General features: G+C 39.2%; 4 protein-coding genes and 1 long non-coding RNA gene across 6 annotated transcripts; 2 read left to right on the forward strand and 3 right to left on the reverse strand.

The window, feature by feature from the left end:
- Window positions 1–1,561: 1,561 nt before the first annotated feature.
- Window positions 1,562–4,751, reverse strand: LOC140980313 (mediator of RNA polymerase II transcription subunit 22a-like). Of its 2 annotated transcripts, XM_073446068.1 has the most exons (3): window positions 4,275–4,749; window positions 2,034–2,099; window positions 1,569–1,901 (listed from the first exon to the last, which is right to left on the reverse strand). In XM_073446068.1, the coding sequence occupies exons 1-3, from the start codon at window positions 4,434–4,436 to the stop codon at window positions 1,662–1,664; spliced, it is 468 nt and encodes a 155-aa protein (XP_073302169.1). In that variant the 5' UTR covers window positions 4,437–4,749; the 3' UTR covers window positions 1,569–1,661. The 2 variants fall into 2 exon arrangements, with proteins under 2 accessions (XP_073302170.1, XP_073302169.1); XM_073446069.1 differs by lacking the exon at window positions 2,034–2,099 and having other exon boundaries at window positions 1,562–1,901; window positions 4,275–4,751.
- On the forward strand, window positions 3,839–4,347 carry LOC140980314 (uncharacterized). Its single transcript, XR_012175922.1, has 3 exons — window positions 3,839–4,015; window positions 4,054–4,086; window positions 4,270–4,347. It is a non-coding gene; the product is annotated as an uncharacterized lncRNA (long non-coding RNA).
- A 1,154-nt stretch (window positions 4,752–5,905) lies between the features above and the next one.
- LOC140981662 (rapid alkalinization factor 23-like) lies at window positions 5,906–6,256 on the forward strand. The gene has a single exon (XM_073448081.1). The coding sequence runs from the start codon at window positions 5,906–5,908 to the stop codon at window positions 6,254–6,256; it is 351 nt and encodes a 116-aa protein (XP_073304182.1).
- A 3,004-nt stretch (window positions 6,257–9,260) lies between these two features.
- On the reverse strand, window positions 9,261–9,845 carry LOC140981663 (uncharacterized). The gene has a single exon (XM_073448082.1). The coding sequence runs from the start codon at window positions 9,843–9,845 to the stop codon at window positions 9,261–9,263; it is 585 nt and encodes a 194-aa protein (XP_073304183.1).
- Window positions 9,846–9,875: 30 nt separating this feature from the next.
- On the reverse strand, window positions 9,876–10,807 carry LOC140981664 (uncharacterized). The gene is made up of 2 exons (XM_073448083.1): window positions 10,598–10,807; window positions 9,876–10,478 (listed from the first exon to the last, which is right to left on the reverse strand). The coding sequence occupies exons 1-2, from the start codon at window positions 10,805–10,807 to the stop codon at window positions 9,876–9,878; spliced, it is 813 nt and encodes a 270-aa protein (XP_073304184.1).
- Window positions 10,808–22,498: the final 11,691 nt, after the last annotated feature.

Consider the following 22,498-nt stretch of genomic DNA (forward strand, 5'->3'; position numbering starts at 1 on the left):
GTCAAAGTTTTGACCGAAGTTTTCAAATCTTACGAGTTTTATAGCAAAAATATTGAAGATCTTGTTAATGATAAATATTTTTAGATTACATTGAACATGTATCTTATTATTTTAATTGTCATAAATTATTTTATTTTTCGTTAAAAATTCTAATCCGAGTAGACTTAAAATCTTGGCTCCCCATTGGAAAGGTGCATGTTAAGGTCTGCATAGCAAGGAATAAAAAGTGCTATTTATTTATGGTGTTATTATTGTGGTTTTTTGAGCAAGACGGAATATCATTAGTGCGGAATATATATTGGAGTGTGTCTCATGTGAGACCGTCTCACGGATCATAATCTGTGAGACCCGTCAACCCTACCCATATTCACAATAAAAATTAATACTTTTAGCATAAAAAGTAATACTTTTTTATGGATTACCCAAATAAGAGATCCGTCTCACCAATACGACCCGTGAGACCGTCTCACACAAGTTTTTGTCTATATATTGTGGTTAAAACGGAGGTTCGTTTGTGTTGCAAGTCAAGGCGAGTGGGTTGCCATGTCATTTTTTTATTATGATATTTTTAATTATTTGTATGTTAATTAATTTTTAAACATTTATATTATTGAAATGTTTTACGTATAATTATTAGTTATGAAAAATTTATATTATTTATAACGACTCATGTACGGTTGATTATTTTGAAAATTTTGTATTATTTATAATAGTTTATGTAATAATTTTTTTAAAAATATTGGCCAATCTTTTTAATATTTTGATGGATTAACCCGCATAACTAGCAATCCGTGGTGGATAGGGTCGGGTTGGGGTTTTCCTACNAATACATATAATCATAAATTTGAAAATTAAAGAAAACGATGTTTTGAATATTAAAAGAGAAGAAAATATATAAAACTTATTATAAAGCGTGAATAATTTTTCTTATTGTTCATTTAAATAATTTTTTAAATATTCATAACTTCATTGAAACAATTTAAATTTGAAAAAATTCAATTGTATATGATAATTGAGTATCTGGGTAGGATATGGATATCCGATAATCCGATGGGTATGGAGATGTGGATGAAATTCATCACCCGATGGGTATGGGAATGAGTATGGGGATGAATTTAATAAATGGGTATGGGGATGGATATATGAAATCCGACCCATACCCTACCCATTGTCATCCCTATTTCCTACCCACCAAGTTGGTGCGAGAGCCGTTTTATGGCGGGTTTAGATAGGGCAACTGATAAAAATAAATAAATAAATAAATAATAATAATAATAATAAAGATATTATTAGATAAGTTTTTGTAATGAAAGAAATGATAGCAAGTTAAGATTTTAACGTCTATTCCACTTTTTTTATGTATAAAATCAATTTGGTTTGGATTTTTTCATCTAATCTATAAATCAAACCAACCATAATCAGTTAGATTGATTTTAAACCCCAAATTGTTATAAACTGGAAACTAATCCAACCAACCAGTTTTTTTTATTTTTTATTTGGTTGTTGTCGGATTCAGTTTCACTCCAATTATGGACAATATTAATCAATTTTTGAAAAAACCAATATTAATAAATATTTGGCACACACATTCAAAATTCAAAGAGCTCATAAATTCTAATTGTAGACTCTGATTTATTTGCCTCCCGATTCATACTCACACTTTACAGTTCTTGACCGATGTAGGATCTCAGGGTCGAGGAATAGTATTGGGATTCAAGCCCAGTGAGACTAGCTGCTGCCTCTTCTCCAATTCTAGCCAACATCCCATTTGTATTTTCTGCAAGTTTATTGAACTCGTCTGTCCTCTGGTCCACATGGTCGTTGGGAGACGCGAATCCGGAAAATATTGCTGTCTGCTTCAATTCGGACACCAACTTAAGCAAAGAGTCAGCTGCTTGAACCTGTTATTTAAAAATACTTGGTAACCCAAATAACCAAACTTGATAGAGTTAATTCATAAAGACTATTAAATTAGCCGAATAAAGGGATACGCAAAAGATGTGGATACAAGTCAACTGAAATTCAAAACCCACAATTCTTGCTGCACGCATCTCCGTCATGAAAGATTCTTGAGAATTTTGGACCAGAGCATCATTAACCTAAAAGATATGTAGCGCCATCAGTGTACTCAATCTTTTAAAAAATCGGTAGCCCAACTATGCTCAATTTCAAATATATAGTCAGCAGATGAAAATGCATTCAAACAAATCAAGAAAACCAAATCAATTATCATTCTTTGCTACAGATTCTCTTCTCTGTCTTCCGCTTTCCATTATTTTGAACACCATAATTATAGTACATTCTTTCCCATCTTTATCAACTTCCTCGATATCTCAGACAAAAATTGTTGCCACACAGCCAATGAGGAAGATAAGCTGGATAAGCAATGTGCAGAATCATCGTCACATTTTTAATTCTCAGAAAGGGAAAGAGAGGACGCAATGCATATAATATGGCTAGCAGATCCAATAATAATGCCATCAGCCAATCTATTGCAGTTTCCGATGTAAGTTGCCTATGTATATGCAAGATATCATTCTATTTAATTGAAAACAAGTTTGATCAGCAAATATCACGGACCCAACTCCAAAAATGAAACTAAGTTTGAAGAATTTCAGCTATTATTTGAAAATATGCTTACTATAATCTCCTTGAGAGATTGATGCCTAGACAAACCAACTCTGAACGACTCTCACACATCTATAGTATTGGGTCCAAGCATCTTAATTCATCTTCAGCCCATCATGTGAACACAGACCACGTTACCGATGTTGTCCTGATGGTAGCCCTATCTCAGGTCACTGCATCCCGCTAAGTCAACCCTCAACGAAGGACTAACAACAATGTTAAGCCACATGCCCAAGAGCAAAACCCAAGACCAAAAGCCAAGTTAACTTGGTGGGAAAAGCCCTTATACTTATTTAGCCATTCCACGTTTTACCATGGGGCTGCCGTTGGATGTAGCATGTATAAAATGGAATCCCTGGTTAGATAGTACGCATATCTCTATATATCTATGTGGATCTGCACGGTGGTTATCAAGGAACTCATGGCGAGAAAAACAAAACCAAAAAACCGAAAAAAAAGACCCAAAAGTATAACTCTTGGAGGTCAATAANTTTCATTCCAGGACGAAACACATTGGAGTTCAATTTCACTTTGTGCGAGAAGTAGTAGAAGAAGGTAGTGTGGATAAGCAAAAGATCCATACAAAGGATAACATAGCTGATTTTCTGACCAAGCCAGTGAACACTGATAAGTTTGAGTGGTGTAGATCCTCAAGTGGTCTAGCAGAAACGTAAGCAGCACGGAATGGCAAGATTGAAAGGATGTGTGGAGATGTGTTTGATTCTCAATCAAATCTCCAAGTGGGAGAAATGTCGGCAATATGAGCATTAAATGGACGAGTCAACAAAGGTTGGCATTTTTGACTCAGATAGAAAGGAACGCGTTTTATACGCGGTAGGATGCGTTCAGACGGAACGCGTTTTTAACGCGTTTTCACACTGACAGGAAGTTCTATAAATAGAGCTCCATTCCTTCATTCTGAAATCATCCCTTCTTTGAGTTTTCTCTCATCTTATAAGCATTTGAGTGCTTAGTTCTATAATAATTGTGAGGTGTTTGTTCTCCTGTATTAAGAGAGTGTGTGTTCTCTTTGGAAACACAGTGAGTGAGTTGTACACCACAAAATAGTGGAAATTCTTTTCATCTTGCCCGTGGTTTTTACCCTAATAATTTTTAGGGGTTTTCCACGTAAATCTCGGTGTCCAGTTTATTCTTTATTTTCGGATTTTATTATCTCAAATTCCGCACGTGGGACCAACATAAACAACCTTGTTTTCCAGGAGTAAATATCCAACAAATCATTTCTGAGACTTATCTTTGCTTTTGAAGTGTTACGCCAAACCAACTCCGATCGAGCATGCTCAGCTTGTCAATCGATGTTATGCACTAATGCTAGACTCGTCGAAGAGTTGTAAATCATGGATGATAGCATTCCCCCGTCAGTCTGGTCCTAAGAGCTACCTTCGCTATTTGGCTGTTATGAAGCTTTTAACCACATTTCCAAGATTTTAGAGCGATGTACCCCCCTTAACAATTGAAAATTCCAAGAAGCACAATGGAATCAAAACAATTGCAACTCCTTGATATCAGATTATTTAAAGTTTCATACATCATAAATATTTCCCATACTTGTAAGCTAAACTATACAAATATTCCAACACACACAGCCTTTAAAAGAGCTAAATAAGAAAGTATTTCAAGAGTACCCGAGTCACGTTAACGAGGTACCCGAAGTTGTCAACAAGATGTTCAACATCTGCATCCACCCTCTGAAGAAGTACTCTCTGCTTTTGGGGCGCCGCCGCAGACGCCGCGAAAGTGAGTCCACCGCCACCAGCGGCGCCTCCTATGCCTACTCCTTTATTCATTGTATACTATTGAAATCAAGCAACTTTTCACCTCGAATTAAGGAAATAAGATCGACAAGAAAAACCAGAGAAACAAATATAAGCTAAACCCAGTTCAGAACAATCTGTATTAATCCATTCACATACAGAAAAATCCCATAACCTTATCACCAAAAATCATCACAGAAACTGAAAAACTTCCGAGTTCATGAAGGAAAAGCGAGAAAACTGAGAAAATAGGTCAACATTCAACCCAGTTTCTCCAACTTTTTGAAGTTTTTCGATTTTATCCTTTTGTTGAATTTGATTTACAGTTTGCCCAAAACAGTTTTTCAAATTATTTTACCAAATACCCAGTAATCTTAGTTAAGCTTGTAACCTCTCAATTAATATTTTTATTTTTGAAATAAATCTAGAATATTGACAAAGCAATCTATAAAATCATCCCATCGAGAGTATTATTAAAGTATTACATTTACGGCAAAAATTTGTGTGAGATGATCTCACGGGTCGTATTTTGTGAGACGGATCTCTTATTTGGGTCATCCATGAAAAAATATTACTTTTTATGCTAAAAGTATTACATTTTATTGTGAATATCGATAGAGTTGACCCGTCTTACAGATAAAAATTCGCGAAACCGTCTCATAAGAGATATATTCTATATTTAGATGCACGTGCTTTCTGTAATTTTTGATACATAAATATTTATTTTTTAAAAAAGAGAGGACATAGGTGACTTTTGGTAGTTTCTGACTAATTATTATTTTCTGAATAAATTTTGCATCAAACAATTTGTAAATTAAATAAAAATAAGAATTTTGTTTCTAACTTTGGAGTGACATGAAAGACAAATCTAGAATAAGAAATTGAGTTCACCAAAGTTAGTTTTTTAAAGATATATATCTTGTAAATGATAGATAAATGTATTTACTAATCTTATATATTTTTTAAAGTCGGAAACATTTTAAGAATTGTATCTACCTCTTTGTTCTGATACATCCAATAAATGAGTAGTATATTATTGATAGACATAGAAGTAAGTACGGTGGACGGACAATATATCTAAATTAAAACAGTATAAACATATACATAGTTTTAAAGTATCATTCATCAAACTCTTACAAACAATTTTGGATACCTAAATTTCCCTTTATTTTGCCACAAATCATGAGATATATATTTCCTTCCTAACTCATAATTTTCAACGTATGATAAATTCAAACACACGACCACCTATATTTGCTCTAAGCCCGATATATACATGGAAAAATAGTCCTCATACACAAATTGCCTTAATCCACAACCACAACAAACTCACCATTCATATTCTCTCATCCTCCTATACAAACCACACAAAATCCTCCACTTCCTCTCCCTCCTTTCCGCAGGCGGGCTGAGGAGAGAACAAACAAAATAACACAGCTTAAATCAACTAAAAATCCATAAATTTATCTGAATTCTTCATTCAAGGTCGACTGATCATCCAAATGGCTTTCCGGGTCGGGCTTGTTTTCTTGTTGGCAGCCCTGGCCGCCATAGTGGTGGCTGCACATTCCACGGAATACGCCATCGATATGGGGCTCAATATGGAAACTGACGGACATGGGCTGGTGGCAGACGCCTTGGACATGGACGAGGAGATGATGATGGAATCGGAATCGGCTCGACGTCAGCTGGCTCAGAGCAGATACATCAGCTACGGAGCCTTGAACAGGAACACGGTGCCATGCAACAGACGTGGCTCGTCTTACTATAGCAGCTGCCGGGGCCACCAGCGAGCCAACCCTTACAGGCGTGGCTGCACCAGGGCCACCCACTGCGCAAGGAACAATCGTTGAGTGAACTTACGTACGTAAATGCATGCATGGATGACATACAAGTATACATGCAGGAGTAAAGGAAGACATGATATATATCTATATATATAATTAAATATATTTTATTTGGCTTTATTTATTTAAATTTGTGTTTGATTGTGTAACTTCTATGATCATTAGGGTGTGAACTTATTAATTAATATGATATTCTTAGAAATAAAAGTACAAGGGAGGCTGATTTCTTTTCTTTTCTTTCTTTTCTTTTTTTCCCCAAGAAAACATCAGCAATATTACCAATTGCCAAATGGTTTTTATGCAGATTACAGATCGTGGTGAAAAAAAGTTTAGTCAAACAAAAATAATCAACATAACCAATTTATTTACAAATTCTATTCGATGTGTCCGGTAATTCGAATTTTTATTAAAAAAAAATATTGATTTTAATTGGTTCTGTATCGAATACTTAATGTATTAGAAAAATATGCTTTTATTAATTTGGTTCAGCCTAACCTCCGACTGCATATGGATACAACTGAGAAGCAAACTCAACAATTGGAGTAGGCATGGTGTTCTTGTTTTTTCTCTTGTGTACATCTCTCAGTCTGAACAGTACCAGCCTAACTTCTTGTTGGAGATATAAATTTAAAAACAAAACTTTGGCCACACAGTCGCCTAGATTACACGAACGACCATGAAGGGACCTAAAGTTGACTATATCTGCTTGATGTTGCTAAAAACGGTGATGGTAATTAGGAGGTCAGATCCTCGCTTAGAGGGCTCGGATCAAACCTTTGAGCGGTGGCTGGGCGGTCGGATCTTCACTTGAGAGCTCGGATTGGACCTTCGAAATCTGGCAACACGAACAAAAACGTTAGAAGGGAGCCGGGAGGTTGTTCCGGCGTAGCCCCTCCGACGCTCAAGTCAGAGAATAAAAAATTGAGAGAGTACTGTGTGTGCTGGGAGAATGTGAATATATGAATAAATAAATAATGAACGAAACCTGGTATTTATAAGAGAACAATAGAGTCCTGTTTTGGTAGATTTAGATCTTCAGAATCTTGCGAAAGATTTGGTTATATCTTATATATTTGGTTTAGATCCTGCACAGATTTGATAAATCTTAATGGGCTTTACCTTTCTGGGCTTGCTTCCCGTGGTCTGTCTGCTAGCATCTAAGTAAGGGCCCTCGTAGGTATGAGCTCAACCGTCCCTCGGCCCCAAGGGAGCTCGGCCACTACCCTTCCAATCGATGCGAAAACGTCCTCGTGGGAGGTCGGCTCGGGTGCTCGTGGGAGGTCGGCATATTATTTTTCACGTTTTGTTCAAAGGCGTTTGGGAGGTCGGCCGAGGTGACCTCCCGGATGACCACCTAGCACACGCAGTAGCATACCTCTCATGGGTTCTTGATCATTAGGCCTTAATTATGTGGGCTACCGAGAGTGGACTGAGCCGGTCCCCAACTCGAGGGTATCACGAGTCCCCCCTCAAGTCGAGCTGAAGTTGTAGACCAGAAGCTCGTAGTTGTCCAAACTCTCGGTGGCCCATGGCTACACAGGTTAGGGGCTTCTACCGATACCGATCTGAGGTTACAAAATGCCGGTATGTCCTGATCTAATGGGCATAGCTTTTGACCGAGCTGCAAATTCTCAGATATCCTGAGCTTATAGATTGTTAGCTATGCTGAGCTTAAGATGACCAATGCTATAGGATGTTCTATCCAGAAGAGTAAGACTTTAGCTAAGCTACGAGCTTTTGGCTGTTCTGGACTGGAATACGAAGCTCTCAGCCAAGCTAATCTACTAAGCAAAGTTCTCTGCTGCGCGAAGTTGACAAAGCTCTGTTTGAACTGAGCTGTGACGCGAAGTCCCTAGCCATATTGGTTGCTGAGTCATTACATGTTCTGAGCTGATAAAGAGCTGAGGCGCGATGCTTCTAACCATGTTGGTTCCCGCCCTAAACATGAAACGTCGCTATCACCTGTCAGTCCAACGGCTAGTTGCACGTATTTCGAGATGATCTTGGTCATTCAACCCATTTGAAATCAACGGTCCGATCTTCTCCTGGTCTTCCTCTGCTAATGGTATCTGATGGTATCCCTGATAAGCATCCATTAGACATAAGTATTGATGACCTGCGATGGAGTCAACCAGTTGATCGATTCTTGGCAAGGGATAACAATCTTTTGGGCAAGCTTTGTTGAGATCTCTGAAATCAACGCACATCCTCCATTTTCCAGAGCTCTTAGGGACAAGGACAACATTTGATAACCATGTTGGGAAAAAGACCTCCCGTATGTGTCCTGCCCTGAGAAGCTCATCCACTTGCTCTTTTATTATCTTATCTTTCTCAGGGCCAAAGTGCCTCTTCTTTTGTTAGACTGGTCGGGCTTCCGGAAGTATATTCAGGTGGTGTTCCATGACCCTTGGGCTGACCCCGTGAAGCTCTTGCGAGGACCAGGCGAATATATCAGGGTTAGCCTTTAAGCAAGCCAACAGATCATGCTTAATTTCGGGGTCCAGGTCAGCCGCCACTCTGACGCTTCGTTGGACTCCTATTTCAATCGTTTCCGGCTCTTCCTCTGATGCGAGCTGAACCTCCTTTTTGGAGATCATTCTTTCTTGATTCTCGATCATCCCCACCTCAACTCGGGACCTCTTCACTTCAACCTTTACCTCATCTACATAGCAAAAGCATGAAAACTTCTGGTCCCCACATATAATTCCCACTTCGTTCCCCGCATGATATTTCAGCTTTTGATGGTAAGTGGAGCTCACGGCTCGAAAGTCAGCCAAGGCCGGTCGACCCAATATACCATTGTAAGAAGAAGGGGCATCCACCACAGTAAAACATGTCATTTTGGTGATGCGGTGCGGTCCCGTCCCCAAAGATAAGGGGAGCATGATTTGTCCAACAGTTTGGACACATGTCCTGTGAAGCCAAATAAAGGCGTAGAGATAGGGTCAAACTCGAAGCCTTCCACCTTCATTTGATCAAGGGTTCTTTTGAAAAGAATATTAACTGAGCTTCAAGTGTCGACAAAGATTCTTGCGACGTCATAGTTGGCGACAGTAAGAGTTACTAATAAGGCGTCGTTGTGAGGTGCCACAATACCTCTCAGGTCCTCGGGTCCGAAACTAATAATGGGGTCGGACTTGGGAGCGAGGTCTAAGCCCAAGCTCTCCAATCTTCTACCGTGGGCTTTGCGAGCTCGGCCTGAATCTCCTTCCGTGGCGCAGCCAATTATCATGTGTATTACGCCTCGGGTCGGATCATTGGCTATCTGCTGGACCTGAGACCCTTGCTGCCGTGGTGGGTCATCTCGACCCCCTTGGTTAGGTCGGTTTTCTGCAGGTGGTCTCTGATTCACCCAGGGGGGTCCCGAGCCTCTCCTATTATCTTGACGATGCCCTTCTCGTCGGATTAAGAGGCCCTTCATGTGGGGATCTCTCTGCATGATCCTCTGCACCTCTTCTCCCAGCCTTTGGCAGTCATTTGTAATGTGACCATATTCTTGATGGAACTCACAGAACTTATCCAAGGGAGGTAGATGTGGCCCCTTTTCTGCTTGTTTCGGGCGCTCCAACTTGCTTCTTTCCTCACAGATTGCCATAGCTCTTTCCAATCTCATGGCCAATGGGGCTTAAGGAAAGGGTCCGAGACCTCGACCTCGTTCCTCTGTTCTTTCTGCAGGCCTTTTCCTGCTCGACTCAACTTTTTCCTTTCTTTTGTCTTTCTCTACGGGTCGGATATCGACTCGCCTCTGCCTCTGCGCGTCCTCAAGGTTCACATATTTCTCAGCTCGGCTCAGGAGCTCATCATAGCTTTGAGGGGGTTTTTTCACCAAAGAATTGAAAATTCGTCCCCCTCGGAGGCCTTGCGTGAAGGCGTTTACCAAGGTTTCCGTGGAAACTGCCGGGACCTCCAAGGCCGCACTATTGAAGCGTCTAATGAAATCCCTTAGTGAGTCTGAATCACCCTGTTTCAGATTGAATGAACCCAGAGAGGTCTTCAAGTATTTTTTGCTTGTGGCATATTGGTTCATAAAGACAGTGCTGAACCCTCGGAAGCTGGTGATAGAATGCGGTGGCAATAAATCAAACCACCTCTGTGCCGATCCTACCGGGGTGGTAAGGAAGACGCGGCATTTCACCCCATCCGAGTATCTGTGGAGCAGGGCTGCGTTATTGAACATCCCCAAATGTTCTTCAGGGTCAGTACTCCCATCATAATCCTTAACAGTTGGCTGACGGAAGTTAGGGAGAGGTCCTCATTTAATATCTCGGGAGAGAGCGAGCATTCCCTGTCCAGTGTGGGAGGTCGGCCTCCCACTTGTCTGACCAGCCTTCTGATTTCTTCACATACAGCCTCTAGATGCTCAGGAGCAGGTGGAGGTGGAGGTCGTTGCGGTGGTGGTGATGGGGCCCGATTCCGACGGAGGGCTTCATCCACAGATCTGTTAATTAACTGGGCCAGTTGTTCTAGGCTAAGATAAGCCACTCCCCTCCCTTTACCCCCTCCAGGGCCTCCTCGCCCACCCCTAGGACTTGTTCTTATACCTCTTCGTCCCCACATGTCTACATCTTCTCAGTATTTTCACACAGACGACGTCAATTGATGTTGCTAAAATCGGTGATGGTAACTAGGAGGTCAGATCCTTTCTTAGAGAGCTCGGATCAAACCTTTGAGCGCTGGCTGGGAGGTCGGATCTTCACTTGGGAGCTCGGATTGGACCTTCAAAATCTGGCAACATGAATAAGAACGTTAGAAAGGGGCCGAAAGGTTGTTCTGGCGTAGCCCCTCCGACGCTCAAGTCAGAGAATAGAAAATTGAGAGAGTACTGTGTGTGCTCGGAGAATGTGAATATATGAATGAATAAATAATGAACAAAACATGGTATTTATAGGAGAGCAATAGAGTCCTGCTTTGGTAGATTTAGATCTTCAGAATCTTGCGGAAGATTTGGTTATATCTTATAGATTTCATTTAGATCCTGCACAGATTTGGTAACTCTTAATGGGTTTTACATTTTTGGGCTTGCTTCCCGTGGTTGTCTGCTAGCATCTAAGTAAGGGCCCTCGTAGGTATGAGCTCGGTCGTCCCTCGGCCCCAAGGGAGCTCGGCTCGGGAGCTCGGCCACCACCCTTCCAATCGATGCGAAAACGTCCTCGTGAGAGGTCGGCTGGGGAGGTCGGCTCGGGTCCTCGTGTGTGGTCGGCATATTATTTTCACGTTTCGTTCAATGGCGTTTGGGAGGTCGGTCGAGGTGACCTCCCGGATGACCACCTAGAACACGTAGTAGCAGACCTCTCATGGGTTCTTGATCATTAGGCCTTAATTATGTGGGCTACCGAGAATGGACTGAGCCGGTCCCCAACTCGGGGGTATCACTGCTGTTAACATGCTGTCAAAATAGCCACCAACATCGTCTGCGCTAACTGATCCCTCTGCAGAGAATTACATTACATGAAAGCTTGATCAATGTCAATCCAAATCGACAAGATGTTGCTCTTCCAAGACCAAAAATCTATTCACAGTTATCATGAATTTCACCAGATGAGTATAATCTGGAGTAACGAATATGAGAAGAAAAGTAAACCTTTACAGCATATTGTTCTTTATATATACATCATTATTCCTTATATGTGATTTTTTTTTTGACATGAAACAGTCGTATAGTTAAGTTAAAAAATAGGGGTATAGATACACTTGGCATGCCTTGGATATCTACAAGAACGTTAATTCCTTGAATCAACAACCATCCACCTGCCATCTAACAAACACAAAAACACATAATTTCGATACAACGATGAACAAAAATTTGTATTTTCCTAAATATGTCATCAACTCTCTGGTCTTCATTTTAAAAAATCCAACGCTTTCTAGCTTTCCAAATATGAAAAATAATAGTTGTAATGGCCATGTACCACATCTTTGCCAAGGATGAAGTCCCTCGACAAATTCCTCTGAATGCCTTTAGCATTGCTTGATGAGAACCCATGAGTTTGTTCAATCCTAGTCATTGTCGAATTTTGGCGCAAAGAGAGTTCGAGAAGTGGCATCAAAAAATAAATTATCAAAACATTTGTTATATTCGCCACAAAGAATAAATTTCTTCTCCTCCACATAGTATCGTCTATCTCTAGTCAAAAACTTGTGAGCAAACAACCAAACATAGAACTTGTGCATAGGAATGAGGTCATTCTTCCACAACCATGGTTTCCGAGGCCAGTTTCCATAATTTGGAGCAAAAAAACTATAGGCTTTAATGTGCATATCATTCTTACCATCGAACCAACCACTCAACAACAATATAGATTCATCCACTGAGCCATTAACCTGTATCTCATCATGGATCGAAAGAATTTTCCTAACAAGACATTATTCATTCTTACATACCTCTATGTACCATATATTTCTCCCTCGAACAAAGACTAGATTTATTCATTTATACCACAAGGTATCTTTCTTTTGTGAATATTCCACAATGTCGTGGCAAGTAAAGCATCGTTTCACGATCTCATATTTGGTAATCCATTTTACCATTTTTCTTTTGATACACAAAAAGTGAACCAAGCAATCGAAGGATGGTTACTTGTCCAGGAGAATTTCCTACACGATGAGTAGATTTTTTCAATGATACAAAAAAGGATGCGGAGAATCTGAATCCAAGACCATTTTATCTTATTGTGTGCAACAATTGTCCTCGCTGAGAGAGCGATCGAATTGTGATGCTTTAGTATCTATAAAGTTTAAAAAGATTTGATTTGAATCATTACCACCAGCTATAACTTTTGGTAAAGTGGCAAGAACTCGGTCCTATAAGTGATAGCGATTTCATTATTTTTATGAAGTTGATCATGGAGTTCGGTTTTTTATGGTAATTATATGAGGCATGAAGGAGAATACACAAATTGACATTCAAGAAAAACATCATATCTATCATGAAGATATGGGAGAACATTGAGTAAAACCTTTCGGTTTGATTTCTGAACTTATGTTTTTTTCAAAAAGAAAGAGAGTTGCGATATGTTAATTTTCTTGACTACTTTATGATTTTTTCCAAAAATAATCCAAATAGGAAGATTGTTAGATGTTATTTCTGGATCGTTTTTTTTAGATTATTTTAACAAGAAATTTTAAAATATTGATTTGAACATTTTCGAAATAAGAAGATAATTGAATGACATATTTTGCATCATATGCTAAATTCCGATCCATTCCGTTTATTTTGTTATGATTTTATCCGCTTCTTTCGATCTAAGTGATAAGTTTATTTGTTATGATTCAAATACTGGGGCATCAGGAAGGTCTATGAGGTAAAAGGCTCCAGAGAGAGCCCGGATGAGAGAAAATGAAATGTATACTGCTCGTTTTTTTTAAAATGTACTAGAATTTTTTTTTTCTTCCTGCTACTTTCGGCCGAAATATACATATTTATATTTTAAAGTACTTTTGCACCATTTAAAATAAACCAACCAACTATTATTTGAAAATCTAAAAGAAAGTAATTCAAAGCATAAAATCGTAAACATCAACCAACCTAAACTGACATTATTTCAAAAATAAGCTTAACTCTAACATCATCTCAAAAACCTCTCAAAAACATCAGTCCGGCTAGTTCAACCATCAAGGCCTCCATTAACATAAATCTCTTGCTCATGTGTATCGATCACACCTAGTGAGTCTATTGACTCAGCAAACCTTAATCATTATAACAAGTAATACATATACATTCACAAGCAACATTGAAAATACTTTAATAAAGTAACTTTTTATGAACATAAACTTTAAACAATTTTCATTTCATCATATACATATACGTTTGTCTTACTATTAAATTCAGATCCTCAATTGTGACTTTCGTATTAGCTGTAGGTCAATAGATCCATCTACGTATTACCACGGTACCGGGCGGCGGGGACATCAGCGACCCTCTCACCCGTCAGCTGAACCTTGGCCTTACATATCATCGTATCATCGTATTAGTCACAATCAATTCACATCCTTCTATATTTCATGTTTCCATCACTTATAAAAATTCATGCACATATAAATCATTTTTCTTTTAAACCAAGCATGCAACATGTATTTTAGCATTAACATTTTATCATAAAATTCCATAAGCATTTAAAATAAAGATTTTAACATTTATTACAGCATTCAAGACAATGACAGTACGTCTAACATTTTTCAGGTGTAAAATGATCGTTTTGTCCTTGGAACCCTAACTTTCCAAATTTGTCCTTAGACCTTAAAACGATGACCCACACTACAACAAAAATGGCTTTTCGCAGCGCGCATTGCACGCTGCAAATTTGCAAGCTGTTGAAAGTTCAAGATTATCTGCGGCGTGCATAAGCACGCCGTTAATTCAAACTATTATTTGCGGCGCGCCTACGCACGCTGTTGATAGTCATAGCATAACCGTCGCTAATTAGCGAAGGTTTTAACATTCCGTCGCTAATATGTTATTTTAATTCCGTCCCTACTTAGCGACGGGATATTTTAAAAGACGTCGCTATATTGCGACGGTGTTTCAAAAATCCCGTCGCTAATTAGCGACCGAATTAAAATAAAATCCGTCGCTAATCTTGTTATTACAATAAAAAAAAATTACGTTTATAATTTAATAAATCTTAAAAAAACGTACACTATAATAACAATATTCATCTTAATTAACACTTAAAAATTTACAAAAAATTGAAACAAAAAATCGTACCTTAATCGAAATTTAAAAAAAATTTTAAACAAAAAAACGTACATTAAATCGAAATTTAAATTGCTTGAGAGAGAAAAATTTAAGTGTTATGAAGTGGTGTGGTAAGATATGGTTCGACTGGCGATATTTAAAGACAATTTGAGACGGTTTGGTTTTTACCGTCGCTCTTAGCAACGGTTTTATATCAAACCGTCGCTAATGGCAACGGTTCTTATTGGTCGCTAATAGCGACACACTTATACCGTGGCTATTAGAGACGGTTATAATATAACCGTCGCTAACTTGAATTTTGCGACGGTTGTATTGAACCGTCGCTAATGTTAGCGACGGTTTGACTAAAACCGTCGCTAAGATAGCGACGGTTTGAAAGAAACCGTCGCTAATATAAATATTGCGTCGGTTTTCAAAAAACCGTCGCTAAATATTAACGGCGCACATTAACATGTACGCTGTCGTTTATATAATTTTTTAATGGCACACATAAACGCACGCTGCGGATATTACTTATCCGCGGCGTGCTTTAATTTAAGCACATCGTTAATACTGTCAAGTGCAATAATATCAGCATCGCACATATGAGTGCACGTCGTTAAAAGTAATATTCGCAGCGTGCTTTTAATGCACGCCGTTGATGACGTGCTGCGGAAAATCATTTTTCTTGTAGTGCCAATTCATTCCAAACATAACATATCACCTTAAAATACACCCATAAATATTTCTTAAACGTAAAATTAAGCCTCTCGACTAATATCTCAATTCATTTTTAAACCTTAGACGTGCATCTATCCTAGGACCATGACCAAGCCCTTAGAAACTTTCTGGAACAACCTCTACGGCCCTTGCATGCTCAGCCTCCAAAACCACAAACCCCCAAGCCATGTGGGGCCCCAAGTTCACGCGATCACCCTAGCCATCGGACCAACCATCGTACTGCCACCCTAGGACCATCACATATCCCCCTTAGGTCTCCTGGTCATGCCCTAACAGCTGCTGGAAGCCGTGGCCCTCAAGGACTTCTAGCCGAAAACCCTAGCCACAATGACTCTTATTTTCGTGCACCCCTTAACCCCTCACGTCCAGCCCTTCTGCAGCCTTACTTAAGCCTCCTAAACCCTCTGAAATTCATCCCTTTTGGTGTCCCTACCATGGCAGCCCCTCTAAGTATTCTTAGCACGAGTTTTGAATCATAAAAACATGAGTTTTTTGCACAACATGGCATAAAAACGAAAATAATACAAGGATTCATATTTTTTTCATGAAAACATACATCAAACACATAATATGATGTGATAGATGAGAAAAAAGATATTAAAGCATGCCTTTGCGTTTATTACGCACGAAAAACGAGTTGAGATGCGAAGATTAACGTCGACGTAGGGAGGACCTTGCTGATTTTTCCTTCAAAAACAGTGGCTTCCTCTCAATAATTGCGTGTGGTGTGTGCTTGAATGCTGAAGGAAGAGTCCTAGTGCTAATAGGTATGGTGGGCGTGAGTTTTGGTGAGAAGAGGTTAGGGTTTAAGACCTTAATTATTAAATAGAATACATGGTGCAAGCTTAGACCCATTAACCTAGTATAAATAGGCCAATTCGGCCCATTAAGTAATAATTAAAATATTTTGTTAAAGAAAGTTTGTGAAAATAATAGTCGTGTTCTCAAAAAGTCCCTATTTTCATCGAAAATCGATTACCGGTTTTAAAATACGACTCGGCGTATAAAAACACATCATTTTCAAAAATTTCCTTTAAAATACACCACACATTAAACAATTAAAAATACTTATTTAAGAAAAATATTTTCCATCATAAAATCCCTTGTCTCCGTTCCTCGACCGTGTCTCGAATAACCTTTAAAACATAGTTTTATGCATTCTAACAGAAAATCCTATTTTTAAACATGTAAACATGCACACCATAATCAATTCATGTCATTCAAACCATTTAATTATTCATTTTCTATTTTCCCTATATTTGCAAGCAGTTGAATTACGTTATCGTATTTTGGACCTTACAATTCCTCCCTCCTTTAAATAAAATTTCGTCCTCAGAATAAAAACTTACCGAATAAATTCGGGTAAAGACTCCTCATATCCCTCTCAGTTACCCAAGTAGCATTTTCCTCCGAATGATTTAGCCACTTGACTTTGACTATTTGTATAACTTTGTTTCGGAGTCTTCTTTCTTGCCTACCCAAAATTTGTGTAATTCTTTCCTCGTATGACATATTTAGAGTTAACTGTAGAGGCTCATAATTTAGTACGTGTGAAGGGTTCGACATGTACTTTCGCAGCCTCGAGATGTGTAACACATTATGTAAAATGTCCCAATATTTTCTAGAATCTCAAATGGTCCAATGAATCTCGGACTGCACTCGTCTTTCTTTCCAAATCTCATAACACCCTTCGTAGGTGCTATTTTTACAAATACATGTTCGCCTACGGAAAATTCTAGCTCTCTTCGTCGCTTGTCGGCGTAGCTCTTTTGTCAGCTTTGTGCAATCTTCATCCTATCTCGGATTTTGACTACTAGCTCCGTTGTTTGCTTGATCAAGTCCGGACCAAATTCTCCTATTTCACCAACCTCGTCTCAATGTATAGGTGAACTACACTTCCTTCTATAATGTGCCTCGTAAGGAGTCATTCCTATAGACGATTGGTAACTATTGTTATAGGTGAACTCAACTAGAGATAACTTCGGTTCCCAAATTCCTTGGAAATCAATCGCACAAGCTCGAAGTAGATCTTCTAAAATTTGAATCACCCTTTCAGACTGACAATCAGTTTGAGGATGGAATGCTGCACTGAATAACAACTTCATCCCCATGGCTGCATGTAGACTCTTCCAGAAAGACGATGTGAACCTCGGATCTCGGTCAGAAACGATAGACGATGGAATCCCATGCAGTTGGATCATCTCTCGAATATATAGCTCTACATACTGCGTCATGGTTAATGTCGTTTTAATAGGTATAAAATGCGCTGATTTCGTAAGACGATCAACTATCACCCAAATGGAATTGAAACCTCTAAGAGTCCTTGGCAATCCGACAACAAAATCCTTAGTAATATTTTCTCATTTCCACCCAGGAGTAAGAAGTGGCTTAAGCTTTCCGGCTAGCCTCTGATGCTCAACCTTATCTTGTTGGCATGTCAAACACTCGGACACAAAACGTAAGATGTCTCGTTTCACGCCCGGCCACCAATACAACAACTGTAGATCCTTGTACATCTTCGTACTTCCAGGATGAATGGAGTACGGGGTATTGTGAGCTTCCTTCATAATAACCTCTCACAATGAATCGCTCTCAGGAACCCATAGTCGATTTTGATATCGAACTATGCCATCCTCCTTAAAATACAACTTCTGACCCTTAGCTTCATCTCTCAGTCTCCATTTTTGTTATTACTCATCAGAAGACTGACCTTATCGAATTCTATCCCTCAGAGTCGACTGAACTGTCATAGTAGCAAGATTGAGGGCCTCGCCCCTAGCATATACTGCAAGCTCAAATCGCTGAATCTCGGACTGCAGTGGTGTTTGAAGTGATAATTGAGTAATGACTGCTGTCTTTCGACTCAATGTGTCTGCTACTACATTAGATTTTCCAGGATGGTAGCTAATATGTCAGTCGTAGTCCTTTACCAATTCTAGTCATCCTCGTTGCCTCATGTTCAACTCTTTTTGGGTGGCTCTATTCGGCTCTCGATAATCATTGCAGAGTCGCCTACTTCCATCATTTTTCTTCACAAATAGTACCGATGCGCCCCACGGAGAACAACTAGGGCCAATAAAACATTTGTCCAGCAATTCTTTAATTTGGTGTTTTAGCACTTTCATCTCGACGAGTGCCTTAGAAATTGGCAAAGTGTCTGGCATCAACTCAATAGAAAACTCCACTTCTCGGTTTGGTGGAATGCCAGAAATGTCCTCAGGAAAGACGCTAGGAAAGTCTCTGACGACCTCAACATCCACTAGCTTCTGACTGTTGGGAACAGGTGATGACATAACACATGCTAGAAAAGCTTGGCAGTCTCGCTTCATAAGTTTCTTCGCACAGATTCAGGAGATAATGTGTGGCATTGCTTGTTCCTCGCTGTTCAAAGACAAAAGATTTCCCGCTGGGCAATCGAATAGACACTGACCTCTGCCGAAAATCTATCTAAGCTCCATTCAATGATAGCCAATCCATGCCCAGAATGATGTCAAATTCAGGCATTGGGAGTACGATGAGATCTGCCCGAACTACATCTTTTTGCAAACAAAGCTCCAGATTCTTCACAATGCCTGAAGTGATCATTTGATCACCAGAAAAAATAGAAACTTTGAAGCCCAATCCCATATCCTTGGGTATAATATTTAGTCGCTTAACGAATGTCTCAGATATGAATGAGTTTGTAGCTCTCGAATCCAGCAACGTGCAGGTAGCTACACCTAGAATGAATATCCTTCCTGCGACGAATACACCGTTAAATCTATTCATGTTGAAATTTAAGGAATTTCTATCACTATTTTCCCCATAATTCACGAAATTTAAATGCTTGGACCCTAATATTTCTCAAAAAAATTGCATTTTGACCTCTTAAATTTTCGAAAATAGTATTTTTCATCCTCAAAAATTTTGATATTCTTCAATTAGTCCCTATAATTTAAAAAATTAGCATCCTAACCCCATAAATCTCGAATTCCATCAATTTGGACCCTAGACTTTTGAAGATCATTGTTTTAACCATTAGGAATCCGGAATTTGCGAAAACAACCCCTATTTACCTAGGATTGGCAATTTATCCTTGATTTTTTTTGAAAATTCCATATTTCACTCTAGGATTTTCGGTTATCTTAATTTCAATCCCTGGACTCTTCAAAATTTCGGATGGGTCTTTAAAATCTCGACCAAGTGCAATTTAGCCCCTGAAGTTTTCAGAATTTGCAATTCGGCCTCTAGGTTTTCGAAAATATCCATACATGCCCCAAATTATCGATTTTTCTCAATTTCAAGCCTTAAAATTCTTATTTGGATTTAATTCATTCATTTGCATTATTAAGGCTTATATTTAATGCTCAATTTCTATTATTTTCAATGTCATCCCTTAAATCCAAATATAGTAGAGCAGGCAACCTAATTTCTTCTAAGTTCTTCATTATCGCAATCAATCCACATAACCAATTTAACATTTCATACAATAAAAACAACATAAAAACGTTAAATAATTAGGTTACCAGTGATTAGAGTCGTGTCTGGCTCCTCCTCAGCTTCTTCAGCATGCAACACATAAGCTCTGCCCACTGTTGGTCCTCTCTTCTTCGGGCAATCAGCAGCTTTATGTCCCTCTTCTTTGCATATGAAGCACCTATATGATCCCCACATGCACTTTATTTTTGAGGAGAAAAAAACTTAAACATTAGATGAATCCAAAGAAGCTACATCCATCAGCCACGATGGATACAAAGCATCAACCCAACACAAAGGTGAAGGGTGGGAAAAGGCAAAATGAGCGATACTATTTGCTACACGATTCACACATCTACTAACATGATTAATACCATAAAAACTACCATAATCAAGAAGATCCAAAATGTTGGAAACTAATACTCCTTGGTGATTTAGACTAATAGTAAGCGAAGTCACCAGCGTGACCGCAACACTAGAATCTGAAAATAGCCACAGATTATGGAAGTCGCATTTCAAAGCTAGCAACATGGCATAATGGATTGCATGAAGCTCTGCATCCACCACTGAACCTGAGAAGCGAAAACAAGGTACAGAGGTTGCACAAATCATACCAAGGTGGTTACGAATAACAGCACCCACACTACTTATACCAATATTCTCCTTAAGCCCTGAATCTACGTGAAGCCGTAAATCTCCCATGGGAGGAGGCTCCCATTTTTCATTTGTAACAAGCTTTGTTGTCTCAGAAGAAACACAATAAGCAAGACGAGCTTTCTGAAATTGTTCAAGGTAAGAGAAGACCCAATTTACCTTAATTTCTCTGTTAGGGATCTGAATATTGTGCTTTATTTTGCGTAAATATGTCCATATAGCCCAAGCTAGAGTGGCAAACTGCTCAAATTCAGCTATAGAAAAACAATTCATTAAACTCAAGCCACAAAAGATGAATGGCAGTAGCTTGCCTTTCTTTAAACAAGACCAAAAATTGGTAGCTTTCCAAACATCATGAACTTTGGGGCAAAAGAGGAGACTATGGCTTGTCGTGGCATCCGATGAATAACAGAAAAAATAGCATCCTGATGCATGGGTATGTCTCCTGAAAAGGTTCCCCTCAGAAGTTAACAGATCATTGCTCGCACGCCAAAGAAGTATCTTGACTTTTCCCCACATGCACTTGACATAGTGTTAGCGATTGCATTATTTTCATAATAGCATCTCCTCAGATTTTGTTGCTCCAGGATGTGGTGGCTTCAGTTACCCTGGCTTCTTCCATTGTCCTTGGGGTTTTTGTTGCCCTTGAGCTTTCGGAGGTCTCGTAAATTGCCTCTTGACTCGCTGAGAGCTCTGTTGGTGATGCTGTCTCTTGTACTACAACTGAAAACAAATATCTTTCAAGACTTGCTCAGCTTGCAATGCACAAGCAGTGGCAGTTGCATAGTCAAGCGGTCGCATCATCATCACATCTCGACGTATGATAGATCGAAAGCCATCCATAAAGTGCCTTAATTTCTCAGCAGCATCCTTAGCAATAAGAGGTACAAAGTGACAACCCCTCTCAAATCTCCTCACAAACTCAGCCACAATCGTGTTTCCATGACGAAGAGTTATAAATTCCCTCTTCAAGCGTCCTCGGACGTCAGCAGTAAAATACTTCTCATAGAAAATGTTCTTGAATTACACCCAAATGAGGGTGGCTAGATCAACTCCATGCTCAGCTCTTTCCCACCAAAGAGAAGCGTTGTCTTGCAGCATATACGTAGCACACCTAACTCGGTCAGCATCTCCCATATTCAGATAACGGAAATGCACCTCAACAGATCAAATCCAACCCTCAGCAGCAAATAGGTTTGTGGTACCAGAAAATTCTTTCAGACCCAGCCTCCGGAACTGATCATACATGTCGTGATGTGGCCTCAAAGCATGCTGAGTGTGCTGCTCAAAGAAACGTGCCATGCCCTCTAGAACACGAGTAGCAACATCCCCATTAGGAGGTGGGGGTACATTCCCTTGATGATCCCCATTAGTCTCAACTTGCCTATCGGTACAAGGTGCGCGTCTAGGAGGCATTATATCTGAACGTTTTTCAAATTCAAAACGTAATCAACATGTATTTAAATCTAAGTTTCTAATCATGCAGCATATACTAATCCTTTTTTAGCAACTTTAAGCATATATATCATTTCATTTCAAAAAGCTTTTAAACATATAACTTAAACGTATAAACCATGTAAACATGCAGGTACCATAATAAAAATCATGTAAAGCAATTAAAATTATAGACTTGAGGCTTGACTGAGCTTTCCGGAACTGGCGGTGGCACAACCTTTTACAGGAACATTGGTCTGATACCAACTGAAACGTCCACTACTCATTTT

This window comes from Primulina huaijiensis, chromosome 7 (assembly GCF_012295235.1).
Source record: "Primulina huaijiensis isolate GDHJ02 chromosome 7, ASM1229523v2, whole genome shotgun sequence".
NCBI classification, from domain to species: Eukaryota; Viridiplantae; Streptophyta; class Magnoliopsida; order Lamiales; family Gesneriaceae; genus Primulina; species Primulina huaijiensis.